Consider the following 13388-nt stretch of genomic DNA (forward strand, 5'->3'; position numbering starts at 1 on the left):
ACCAGATATGTCTTGAACAGCAACATAATCACACATGCTGCCTGCCACTGGACACAAATAGACCAAAAAATACCCCCCCCCCCAAACAACTGCTGTGAACTCAAAGAGACCATTATCCGTTATATATTTCTTGTATGACTTCATTTTGTAAAGTTGAGTAAAGCTCTCAAACTCAAACATCAAATCAGTAAAATTTTATTTCCCAAATTTGTCTTCATTACAATTGTCATTATGGGAAAGGGGAAGCAAGTATGTTAACGAATGGGGGGGGGGGGGGGGGGGGGGGGACGCATTTTACAATACAACGTCAAACCTAATCTGCATATTTAAAAAACAAATAAACAAAAACATGCAAAATACAAGATGTAGCATAAACGAGGGTAAACAAAAAAAACAAAAAAAAAACCCACACGAATTGACACTGCACAGGATGTTTGAAAGCAGTTCTATAACCACTGAAGTATGGAATCATAAATTAAAAATTGTTGTCTAAAAAAAAATTCCACAAGAGGAACAGTCAAGTTCTCCTTCAGTAGGGTCGCTCTCTGCGCTCCTGGCGATGGTCCCTAAAAAGAGCAGAAGAGAAAAGTACTAAGTGACACTATTTACTTTTATCAATGACTTTCAAACACACATCTATTTGGTTAAGAGGAATCATACCTCATGTCCATCTTGCCACCTGGTGGGCCCATTCCTCTTCCACCTCTGCCACCCATTCGGTCCATGGGTGGTCCTCCACGTCCAGCCCCCCGGAAACCTCCCCTATCCATTCCACCACGCCCTCTGAATCCACCGCGGTCGCCTCCCCAGCCTCCACGGAAACCTCCAGGGCCACCTGGGCCTCCAGCTCCCGCCGGCCCACCACGGTCCATACCTCTACCTCCACGCATTCCCATTCCACCTCTGCCACGGTCACCTCCGGGGGGAAAGGGAGGGCCACCACCTAACCCTTCTGGTTTGGGGGCTTTGCACTGGTTACACTCCATCCTCCAGGCAAAGTTCTGGTTGCCACAACCACTGGGAACAGACACCATTAAATAAATTAAACTAATCTTTGATACAACAAAAAGGCATCCAAGAAGAAACGGCACTATTAAGTAAAACATACGGGTTAGGACACTCCCAGTCGCCAGCTCTCTGCTGCATGTTGCCTCCTGTGGGTCCACCTCTGCCCATACCGCGTGGACCACCTCTTGGGCCAAACCCGCCACGGTCTCCTCCACGGCCCATCATACCTGATGAGACAAGGAAATCATAGCACTTGAAATCACACCATTGTATTCACACATTTTCAGCTGTGTCTAGCAACAGTCATCTTAAGCGAGAGGCCGGGCAGCCAATATTTCAACTTTAGTCAAGTTTTCTGTGTGGAGCCAAAAGCATGGGGAGGGTTTCAACTCACATAAGCACCTGACAGTGAAGAATAGTGTGAACATGCCATTAAACAGTCTAATTAATACTGTTGACATTTACCTCCACGACCCATCATGCCATCTCGCATAGGCATGCCACCTCTCATTCCACCCATCATGGGCTTGCGGCGTGCCATGGATACCTTAAGCCTTCGGCCTTGGAACTCCTTTCCTACAATTAAAAATAAAGACAAATATAACATCCATTCACAAGTTACATTAATTGGGATGAATTTCAACAGATGCATTTAGATTCATGCATTTATTTCTGCGATTCTGTTGAGGTCTGGGGGGCACAGTCAATAAATTGTACCATCAAAATGCTCCACAGCTGCTTTGGCACAGATTGGCTCCTCATAGGACAGGGTGGCATCTCCCTTGGGCTTCCCAGAGTCCTTGTCTGTGTATATGTTAATGGCAGGTTGGCCAAGTCGGCGGTTAATCTGGACACACAAGAGAATGAACGGCGTTTAGTTTTCACATCAGTCCCGCGTACACAAACCTGTAGAGTGAAGCGCTATTCTTACCCTGATTGGGCCAACATGTTTAAAGAATTCAGCCATCTCCTCCAGGTTAGCCTTCTCAGTCAACCCTGTGATGTAGATCGTGCTGTTCTCAGAGTCATCCTGCTCCTCAGGACGTCCTGAAACAAGTACATAAAAGTGTAAATATTCAGTAAAAATACAATATTTCTACGAAAAGTATTCAGTAGATGAACCACCAATGTGAAGGACTATTAAAGGGTCTAGTGTGACACTACTCACCCATTTCACGCTCGTCACCGCCCATAGGTCCTGTAGTCAATCAGCCGAGGGGGGAGAGAGACAGATTGAGAAAAGTCAGTGTGTGCAACTGAAGTTCAGTGTACAACACCTGAGGAGTACTACAACAGATAATCCAGACACTCCTTTATAAATCGCTGTCAGCCATATTGGGGAAGTTGAAAATGGCACCTTATGGTACACCACAATTCCCACGAGTGATATATTGAATTGAAAATAGAACACCTCAGACCCTTAGGCAAATAATTGTGTTAAAGCCTCTAAGACCAGTAAGAAATCCTCAAAAAACCAAACATGAATTCAGCATTCAAAATTGTTTAACGCCGTAACACACATTTGAGTGGAATTTTGTCATTAACCTGTTAAAAACTCCTTGTAAAACCATAAGCAGAGACTGAATTATACCAAGTACCCCAGAGAATATGGTCTCAGGCAATGAAAAAAAGTTCCCAATATTTTCAGATGTGTTCATGTAAATAAATTTTGCATACCACAATGTAAGACACATCAATATTCGAAGCTAATTTGTTTAAGTTTAAGGCTTTGAAAGGACTAACCAGTGTAATACTCGTTAACTTACCACCAGGCTTACTGAAGCCACCTCTCTCTCCAGCGCTGCTATGGGGGAATAAATGGAGATATGAAGGCGATTTCCCTTTTACAGCCACTTCCATGGCTCGAGCAAAGTGGCTTGATTGAGGGAGTAATCAAAACATTCCAACTAGCCGAACAGCAACTACAAACTCCCCAAAACTATAATTACACAATCTAATTGAGGGGATCAGAGTATTAACTATGTGCCATTCCTTAGCTGAGTACAACTTCAGTGACAGTTTTCAGTAGTGGATACATTTGTGCAAAAAATATGAATGACTAACACATTGACTGCCTTTTAAAATGTGACAAAACCCACACATTTGTACACAGGTAGAAGAGACTTTAGATGCATTGATAGTTTTACCCAGAAACCCCAATAACATTAGTTCTAACAAAAGTTACAGCTGAATCAAGTGTAAAAATAGTCAGGTGATCACATTCACCAGGTAGTAACACAAATAAAAAACTACAATTATACATCGTAAAAAGAAAAAAAAAACAAAGAAAAAAAAAATTGACTTTACAGTGTTTACCAGTTAAGTTAAATTATAAACAAACACTTGGTCAATTAAAATACCCATCATGCTTAAACACCACCATCCTCAGTTCTTGAAAAAAAGGCAGACCCCCGAATCTTTGTTTAAGCTCCCTCCTGCTGCTTAAGTTGGCGGCTCTGTACTGAGTACAGATACCTTTTAGAGAAAAGATGGTTTTAAATGGCTCTCACTGTTACCTGTACGGTATAAATGTGACAAAGCATGTTAAAAAGTGCTCAAAAGAATGTGAACAAACATTTGTATTCCAAAACCACAAAAACAACTTCAAACATTTCAAAATGACATGTGTAACCCCCCCCCCACCTCCCCCAGAACACACAATGTACCTGTGCAAAGCTAAAATTAAATTTTAACTTACCACATCTATGCTACATCTGAGTCTAAATGTATTCAGGGTGTATTCCTATTTGATTTTATGCATTCTTATTTACCGCTACAAAGGTAATATTGCAGAGTTGCTTGATTAGAGTCCTGTATTGTATAAAATTCACCGAAATGCCCTGTGTGTGTGTGTGTGTGTGTGGCACCAAAAACACCAGAACAAACAAGTTATGCAGACCTACTTTAAATAAAAAATAAATAGAAAGAGGTTTACACTGGTGTACAAGGAAAACTGTCAAACACCTGAAATAACAGCTGATTCTTCTGCCATTTCTGACCCAAAACAGACCATTAGAGTTTGAGGAGGAAAAAAAAAAAAAAAAAAAAGCTCTTTACCAAAACCAAATCCTAAAAATGAAAACCTTTCATGCTATCAAGATTTATATATTGGAGTGCCTCTGTAGTATTTGAGAAACCAAATACACACTGATTCAAAAATGTTCTCATCTTTTACATCAGCGATAACTGACATAAAACAAAAGTGCACAGTACAACCTCTGCTCACCTTAATACCCCGGGCTTTTATTTTAGTAACCCTTTCACTTCAGGGGCGCTAAAGTCAGTTAATTTAATTTGGGGATGGGGTCAAACCTTTTCCGGGTACAGAGAACAGTACACAATGTACAGGGAACAAACTGATCAAAAGCCCAATCTGGATCTGCCATTTCAAGGAGGGTAGCAGATTAAATGTGTCAAGACCAGCTCAATTCAGTTCTAATTTCACTGTGATGAGGGACACACAACTATATTAAACATAGAATTTAAAAGAAAATGAAGTTTTTGGAGCCAGGCTGAGATTAGACTGGATCACACCACCACCTAAAACGCTGTTCCAGTGAACAGATATAGTATACCTGTGTACAGTCTTATTAAGCCCTGTGTTTTCCCACGGCTTCAAAACACTAGACCAGTTTTACCCCTTTTAACTCTGTCAAGGATTTTAGACACCAGAAAACTAGTGAGTGGGTTCAAAATTAAGTTTAACTTCTATCAAATTTGCTCTGAATATGTTTTGACCACAACAAGTTTAGTTTTTACTGATGAATTTTAACTTGAATGGATATTGACCACAAAAACCCAGTTAGGAGACCTGGCTTCTTTTAGTACAACAGATGCAAGAGATAAATTCAGATCTTTTACGACCAATGCTGGAGCTACCTGCCGAAAACTGAGGGTGAAAAAAAAAAAAAATTGCGCATTTACTTTTTCCTCTGTAGTCAATGCAATTTTTTTTACTGAGATCTATTTTTCTGGGGCCATTTTGTGTTTGATAGTACTTTGCCAGGACAATCAAATGCACAAATACTTCTTGTCAGTGACAGCCTTGCAAAAACAAACCACAAACTGAAAATACCAGTGAATGTTTTTGTAATTTTCAAAAAAGGAGAGGAAAAATACCACATGAAGAGGAAATGGACCCAAATATTGCACTTATTATGCATAAATGTGTATGTGAAAAACAGAATGTACTGCACGAGGCCAGCCTATATTAAAATATTGTTTTGTTGTATGGTCTTGCAGGACACGCAATTTTAGTTAAGGACTCCAGGATCAAAATACTGGGGGGTTAGGGGGCAACATCTAATTGCATTATTGTAACAACTGTAAGTCTGTAAACCCTACAGGGAATGATGCACCACAGTGAGAAACTGATTTAAAAAGGATGCTTCGATAGTGAGTGTTTGAACCTTCCTCAAGGAAACCCATTATAGTTTTGGTATGTCCTAAGATATTCTTGCAATAGGATTCTATCATAGTCCCTGACCTATCATGAAATATGCAACTATTCAGTTATCCTAAAATGTTTATAATCAAGTGATGTTCTAGGATATAAGCTGCTCAACCTAAATGTTTACGCACAGGTATCGGATCAAAATCTCTTACCTTTGGCCAAATGAGAGGCAGGGCTGAGAGAAACTGGATGAGAAAAGCTATAATTTTTGCCATCATGGGCCATAGGCAATGATAAGAAAATACAGTTTCATAAACTGTAACTGCTGTATATTACTTTGAATTATTTCCCATTTCTAATGGGGACTTGTCTTAGCCCTGCCAAGCGGCCGCTGCACCTGTAGAGTCAAAATACATGAGGTTAAGTACTAAGGAAAGACACTTACCCCATGCCGCGGCCCATGCCTCCACGCCCTCGGTGCATCATTCCACCTCGATCAAAGCCGTCCCTGCCAGGACCCCTGCTCTCCCCTGCCCCAGGGTACCTTGCAGAATCAGAGCCAGAATAACCAGAACCTCCACCCTGGCCATCCTGTCTGTAATTATCTAAAAAGAGGATCACAAAACATCAACCAATCAAAACATACAGTCAAAGTATATTAAAGTTCCCTGCATCAGTGACGGGAAAAAACAGCAGTTAGGTAAGGTGAAAAGCTTACTGTAATGGTTGGACTGGTTGTAACTGGGAGGTCCACCTTGCTGGCTGTACTGGTTGGTTGAAGCCTGCCCATAGGAACCAGCAGCCTGAGGAGGGTAAGCAGGGGGAGCCTGTTGTTGCTGCTGGGCCGGCTGCTGGTACCCCTGCTGTTGGCCATAGCTCGCCTGCTGGGCTTGGTAGCCAGGTTGTTGTTGGGCATATGTTGCTGGTTGCGAGTAGCTGCTTTGATTGTAACTAGCCGGCTGGCTGTTAGCATTATAACTAAGAGACAAAGCAAGACAGCTCATTAAGTTAATTAATAAATACGTTCATGGAATTCACCTGTTTGTTTCCTAGCAGAGGGCAACATACCTCTGTGGTGCAGTGGGAGCAGCCTGCTGGCCATAACCAGGGTAGGCAGACTGGGCAGTATACCCTGGCTGAGAGCCATAAGACTGGGAGGCAGCTGGAGCAGCAGCAGCAGGAGTACTGTCATAACCACTGGCTCCATAACCCTGGGTTGACTGGGAGTAGCTATGAGTGGTAGACTGGGCAGCAGGATAGCCAGCTTTGTGAAACAGATCAATAGCAAAATAAAAAATTGTTTAAGCTAAATACTGAATTGCAATCTTTAGAATCCATGTCCATAGTCACTTACCAGTGAAAAGGTCAGAATGAATTTTCAAGCATCATTGCCAACATACACTATAATTAACAGCCATGTCGCAAGTACACTACTGTTTGAAACATGATTTGGCAAAACAGACTGAAAGGCTTATAAATATGACTTAATGATTTTTTTTTTGTTGTCTGGACTTCAAAAAAAAAAAAAAAAAAAACAAACGTGGGCAACAAGTTTGTCCATCCCAGCCCATTTCATGCAGAACCATGTCAAAATTTGTAAAATGCTCCTATTTTAATAACTGACCTGCTGCAGGCTGAGCATAGGAGGATCCATACTGTTGTTGCTGCTGGGGGTAGCTGCCAGCTGCAGGTGTTGTCTGCGTGTAACTTCCGTCTGCAGCAGCAGGTTGGGCATATGAGCCATAATTTTGTTGACCATAACTCTGCTGAAAAACGAGAGCATGCTTTAGCTGCCAAGTAGATTTAACACCAACGTCAAAATAATTTATTTTGTGCTTTATTAGATGTTACCTGTATGTACTGAACTGTCTTAATAACACCAACATCAAAATATTTCCAGTAGTGGGTTCCTTACCCTCATTGAAAATGTTGAAAGTACAATTTGTGTTTCCGACTGTATAATTAACACATTCAGACTTATACATTATCAGTGAAGTTTCACAGACAATTCAGTCTCAAGGGGCTTTAATAACAGGGTATAGAGCCTTAATAAATCACTGGCCCGGCACAAAGCAATCTACAGCAGTAACCAACGTTACTGCGCCATGTTAAATCTCACCTGTGCAGACTGTCCATAACTTTGTGAGGGCTGGGCTGCATAAGAGGCATACCTATAAAAACACAGATGGGTTTGTTTTAGCTTCCATGTGCCGCATATATTAAACAATGTGATTCAAACATTTGCCAAGTTAAATGAAGTAACTTTTTATCAACGGTTACCGTCAACATTGAATTGAGGTCATGAACTTTCGTACGCACAAAAAAACTTCATTAAGTTATTTTAGTAAGTTTGGTGAATACTCTTACCCCTGTTGAGCACTGGTCTGACTGTAGGAGCTGTAATCTGCTAAAGAAAAGAAGGTTACGAGGTGGTTAGCTGAGGACTGAGCGAACAAAACATTGTTTGCGCGCCAGCAGCGCTGCTAATGCTAGCAGCACGTTACAGCCCGGTCGTTAGAGCACCGTTCATTAAACACAACAATGTTTCAAAACTAACTACGGTAGGTAGGAATTATCGGCACGTGTATTCAAACAATTACTTGGCAAAACTGGTAATCTGGCGTCCATTATCAATCTCTGTAGGCAGAAATACAAAAAAAAAAATAAAAACACCCGGCGGATTTTACCACTACGACAGCGTTAGAGAAGCTAACGTGACTAGGCCTCGGCCTGATTTATTGCTAGCTAACGGAAAATGACCTTTGAAACGATACAAACCAAAAACACGGATAGTGCCGACGTAATCTCTTTTAAACCAATTCCTACCACTAAAACATTTAAATTAGGTAACACAATTTCTTCAAAATCAGTATAAAACATCCCATTTCTGCACTCACCCGGAGCCGACGCCATTTTAGTGTGCCTGTGTGAGACGACTGAACGGAGCTGGCTGCTGGAGAACTCTACGCAAGAACCACAACATCTCGCGAGATATACGCCCTCTCGCTGGAGCGGTTTTTTTCTTTTCTTTCCGAAGGTCAGGCATGCTGAAAGTCTTGGACTTTCTGACTTCTGTTAGTAGAAAAGTGATTTCTAAGCAACATGTAACAAAGGATATGTAACATATAAGGGATACAGACGTACATATAGCTAGGGGTAGCCTATAAAGTAATAACCGAACAATAAAGTAAAAAAGAGATTTAATAAAAATAAGGAGATCGCAAGACCTTCAGCGATCATACATTAAGCAAAAAGGGAAAACAAGAAAACCTCATTTAGGCGCAGCATACAGGGGGGCATTTATTAAAACAGCAATTGCCTGGATATATATCTGCACATCTTTCTTGCAGTTTAACCAAACTTTACTTTTTTAGTGAGGGAAAAAACATTTTAAAATCGTCCACGAACTATGAAAAGGAAGGCTTAGAATATGTCCACTTACTACAATGGATGTGATATTTACCCATGAGCATCATAATATCATATTCACAACAACCAAATCAGATCTAAATAATCATTTCACGTTGTTATCTTATTACAGAGTATCTTTAAATTAAATAACCTTAACATGTCAACCTATCAAATATTTTTACAAAAAGCAAATATTAGAGACATTTCAAAATAATAATAATAATATTAATACAGATTTGTGTAGCAGAACCGGTGACTGTGAGCAGAACTTTTTTTTATTCATCAATTCATCAATCATCTAACTACCCCTCAGATTTATCTTGAGACCCACTGACCCCTAAGTTTGAAACCACCGGACAATATATTATTTAGAATAGTAAAAAAAAAAGTAGCTCCACTGTGACAAGCTACGACAGCAAAAATAGTAAGTAGCCTAATAGAAATCTGCAGAATAAATAATTTTACATCGACTTTCTGTGCTTTTGCTTTAGCTTGGTTTTGAATGCATAACGTTTGCTTGCAATGGAGTATTTTGATAGTGTGGTATGAATGCTCTTACTTTTTAATCTGAATACTTTCACCACTGGAAAATAAGGGAAAACGCCCAGGTACCAGAAGTCTATAGTAACGTCTTCAGATTTATTGCCTGTTTTGCCTGACCAACAGTCCTAAAGCCAAAAATATTCAGTTTACTATCATATAGAACAAACACAAAGAGTACATTCTCGCATTTGAGAAGCTGGATCCAGGGAACTTGTGGAATGTTTTGACAATTGACTTAAACAATCAAGCCTTTATCAAAATGGTTGGCAATTTATTATCTGTTCATAAACCTATGAATTATAAGAACTCATAGTCATATATTAGCATTTCAAAAGACAGGCAGTCAATGTTTTGCAGTATGAATGTGGTAGTTTTTTATGAAAATCTACCAGCAGTATGTCCAGTAGGTGGCGGGAATGCACCTTTGCTGTAATTCGCCAAAACACAGAGAAGAAGATGTGACTAGTGCCATGTACATTTTTTTTTGTAGTGCCATGTACATCCCAGCATATAAAATAGGCATTAAAAAGAGAACCCCAGATCATCTGTCAGTTGAGCTTATAAACATTTTGATAGTGTTGCAGTGGGTAGAAGAAAATAATGAAGGCAAGGTGGTCATTGCATCAGATAGCTGGGCAGCGCTCACCAGTATTAAATCTGTTAAGTCCTGTAGGCTGGATTGTGTTTGAGCGTGCTACTGAGAACGAGAGTTGGTATTTGGCGAATTAAGCAACAACTGTGCTGTGAATGTAATTATCACGGGTAAAAGTACGGATGGAGATAGTGATAGTATGCCATGGCAGGATGTAAATAATAAGAAGATAGGAAGGTGCGATAGTTCTGATTTTCAATCTATGATGTGGAAGTGGGCGACATGTCCAAAAAAGTGAAGTCTACAATGATAAATGTGAGAAAGGAGGATGAACAAACTGAATGGAAAGTGATGATAACATTCAAAAAAGAAGGGGGGCATTTTCACCCACTAAAACTAACAAAAGCAATTGAGAAAGAAATGGGTAAGATCAAGTTCGCCAAATATTTGAGTCAAAGGAGGCTGCTGGTCTTTGCTACAGACCAACTGCAAAGAGAGAGGTTTCTCAGAGCAGAAACACTTAATGGGGAAAGGATCAGTACTCATATCCCCGGGAATGTAGCAAAGCTTAGAGGTGTTATTTATGATGTTCCTTTGGCAATGACAATGGAGGAGATAATTCAGGAAGTGAAAGGAGGGAAAGTGGTGAAAGCCACAAGACTGCAAACACAAAGAAAAGGGGTGAAAACTGATAGCCTGTCAAGCCTGCAAGACAGTCTATCCCAGCAAGTGTCAAAGAATGGGACACACTGCTGGACAATGTAAAGGGAAACAAAGATGTGCTAGGTGTGGAGGTGAACATGAATATGGAAAATGTGGCCAGGATACAAAAGTGAAATGTTGTAATTGCGGCGGTGAGCATAGCGCTGCTTTTGGAGGATGCCCTGTTCAAAGGCAAGCTAGAGAGGTACAGAAATATAAAGTAACTAATCAGGTATCTTATGCTGATGCAGCAAAAAAAGTGAAGGAAAGTGAACTATTCAGATCCAGTGTTACACAAGTAGTAAATAGAGACCAAGAGTCTGAGAACAGACGAGTAATTGAGGTTTCATCTCCAACACCAAGTCAGAGGCAAACAGAAATAAATCCATGGATAAAGGATATTAATGAAGATACACTGATTGTGGGTAAAACCAACTTTGTTGCTTTCATCTGTAAGACTGTAAATGTGGCAGTACAGCGGAAGAAAAAAAGTGATAGAATCAAGACAATTGTAGAAGCAGCCATAGAGATACTGGGGATCACGGAAGTTACAGCTGAACTGATTCATGAGATGCTGAACCCGACTAATTATGATGGAGTGTCTCAAGGTGGTTAGCCTCAATATGGTATTTCATATCCTCCACTGGAATGCCAGAAGTTTAATTGCAAATGGACAAGAGTTCAAGAAGGTTGTAACTGATCTGGAAGTTAGACCTGATGTAATACAAGAAACTTGGTTAAGACCACATTTGGATTTTGTCCTACAATTCGGTTAGATGTGACAGAATTGGAAAACAAGGTGGAGGATGTGTCACATTTATTAAGGATACTTTAGTATATAGAAGTGTAACTGTTCCAAATGAGTATGAATGTGTAGTAGTAGAAATGTGTAGTCCCAGAGGAAATATCAAAGTAGTCAATTTTTATAATCCGTGCAAGAAATTATCAATGCAAACATTCCATGAGATATCAGAAAGTGTTGATAGAAGAGAAATATGGTGTGGAGACTTTAATGCTCACAATACTCTGTGGGGAAGTGACCATACAGACACTAATGGAGAAGTAGTTGAAGAACTAATCGAGGAGAAATCAATTTCTTGCCTTAATGATGGAAGAGGTACCAGGGTTAATGTTACAAGAAATTCAATTTCTTGTATAGATCTTACTTTAGTCTCAGTAAATATGAGTAATTTATGTGAATGGAATGTAAAGAATGATAGCAACATAAGGAGTGATCCCTTTCCAATATTGTGTCCCATGAACTTTGATATGTATGTTCAGGAAGGTTATGTAATAGAGAAATTGTGTTTTCATAAAGCTAACTGGGAAAAATTCAGAGAACTTTGTACTGAGTATTCTGAAAGAATATCGATGGAGGGTGATGTAAATAGCTGCGCAGTAGCAGTGACTTCCATGATTATTAATGCTGCAACAACCTGCATCCCTAAGAGCACAGTGAATGAGAAAATGAAAATAGTTCCATGGTGGAACAATGAATGTAAAAATGCTATAAAAGACAGAAATCATGCATTCAGAATTTTAAGAAAGCATTTGAGCCAAGACAATCTGATTGACTATCAAAGAAAGAGGGCTATGGCACGGAAAATAATTAAGTCATCCAAGAAGAATGCATGGTGGCAATTCTGATCCTCCATTGGTAGAGAAGTTAAATTGGGTGACATTTGGGCAATGATCAAAAAGATGAGTGGGAAAAGAAAATCAGTTAAAATCCCAGTGCTGATAGATGGAGAACACCTGGCAATTACAAATAAGGAGAAAGCTGAGCTACTAGGTAAGAAGTTTGCAAGTGTACATAGTGGGAGTCATTTAGATGAAATACACAAACAACAGAAAAAGGATTATTTTAAAAACAAATAGTGATGTAACTAAGAAAAAAGACTGTGATGAATCGGCACTTGACATGGACTTCTCATTACGTGAGTTAAAAATGGTCCTAGAGGGAAGTGGATATACATCTCCAGGACAAGATCAACTATGCTATGTTTAGACAATTACCAAAAGAAGTCTTGGAAATTATACTAAAACTGTTCAATAAGATATGGAGAGAAGGTGTAATTCCTGATAGTTGGAAAAGTGCTCTGACTACCTTTTGGTAAACCTGGTAAAGACACAACTAATGCAGGAAACTACAGACCTATAGCCTTAACATCGCACTTGTGTAAATGGATGGAAAAGATAATTGTCTGTAGATTGTCATATTATTTAGAGCAAAGAGGACTGCTTAACAAATACCAAAGTGGATTTCATAAAGGAAGATCTATGGTAGACGCTTTAGTTAAAGTTAGCAATGAGGCAGAAAAGGCGGTTAGTATGAAAGAGGTCACGGCAATAGTATATTTTGATATTGAGAAAGCTTATGATTCAATGTGGAGAGAAGGACTACTGATAAAAATGCATGAAATGGGTATTGGCGGAAGACTATACAACTGGGTTTTAGACTTCCTGTCTAACTGAACTTTCTGTGTTAAAGTTGGAGATGCTGTGTCGGAGGATTTTGAAATTGAAAATGGTATTCCTCAAGGGAGCGCTATAAGCCCTATTTCGTTTAACATCATGATAAATTACATTTTTGTAAATGTTGATAGAGATATTGGGTCATCACTTTATGCAGATAATGGGGCTATATGGAAAAGAGGGAAAAACATTAGACATGTGACTAATAGCATCCAGAGTGCTATATTAAAAGTTGAAAGATGGTCATATGATTGGGGATTTAAG

The 13388-nt window shown here is 39.6% G+C and overlaps 1 protein-coding gene across 6 annotated transcripts; it reads right to left on the reverse strand.

Moving 5' to 3' along the window:
- Positions 1-179: 179 nt before the first annotated feature.
- Positions 180-8388, reverse strand: LOC119884184 (RNA-binding protein EWS-like). Of its 6 annotated transcripts, none has more exons than XM_038694647.1 (15): positions 8299-8388; positions 7769-7808; positions 7521-7572; positions 7026-7164; positions 6470-6665; positions 6120-6379; positions 5847-6006; positions 2775-2809; positions 2177-2206; positions 1940-2055; positions 1726-1855; positions 1474-1584; positions 1109-1235; positions 661-1017; positions 180-566 (listed from the first exon to the last, which is right to left on the reverse strand). In XM_038694647.1, the coding sequence occupies exons 1-15, from the start codon at positions 8312-8314 to the stop codon at positions 530-532; spliced, it is 1806 nt and encodes a 601-aa protein (XP_038550575.1). In that variant the 5' UTR covers positions 8315-8388; the 3' UTR covers positions 180-529. The 6 variants fall into 6 exon arrangements, with proteins under 6 accessions (XP_038550575.1, XP_038550572.1, XP_038550570.1 ...); XM_038694644.1 differs by having other exon boundaries at positions 2775-2812; XM_038694642.1 differs by having other exon boundaries at positions 7026-7167.
- Positions 8389-13388: the final 5000 nt, after the last annotated feature.

Source organism: Micropterus salmoides, unplaced genomic scaffold, assembly GCF_014851395.1.
Source record: "Micropterus salmoides isolate LMB-PRFRI ecotype aquatic unplaced genomic scaffold, ASM1485139v1 Ms_hic_scaffold_326, whole genome shotgun sequence".
Lineage (NCBI taxonomy): Eukaryota > Metazoa > Chordata > Actinopteri > Centrarchiformes > Centrarchidae > Micropterus > Micropterus salmoides.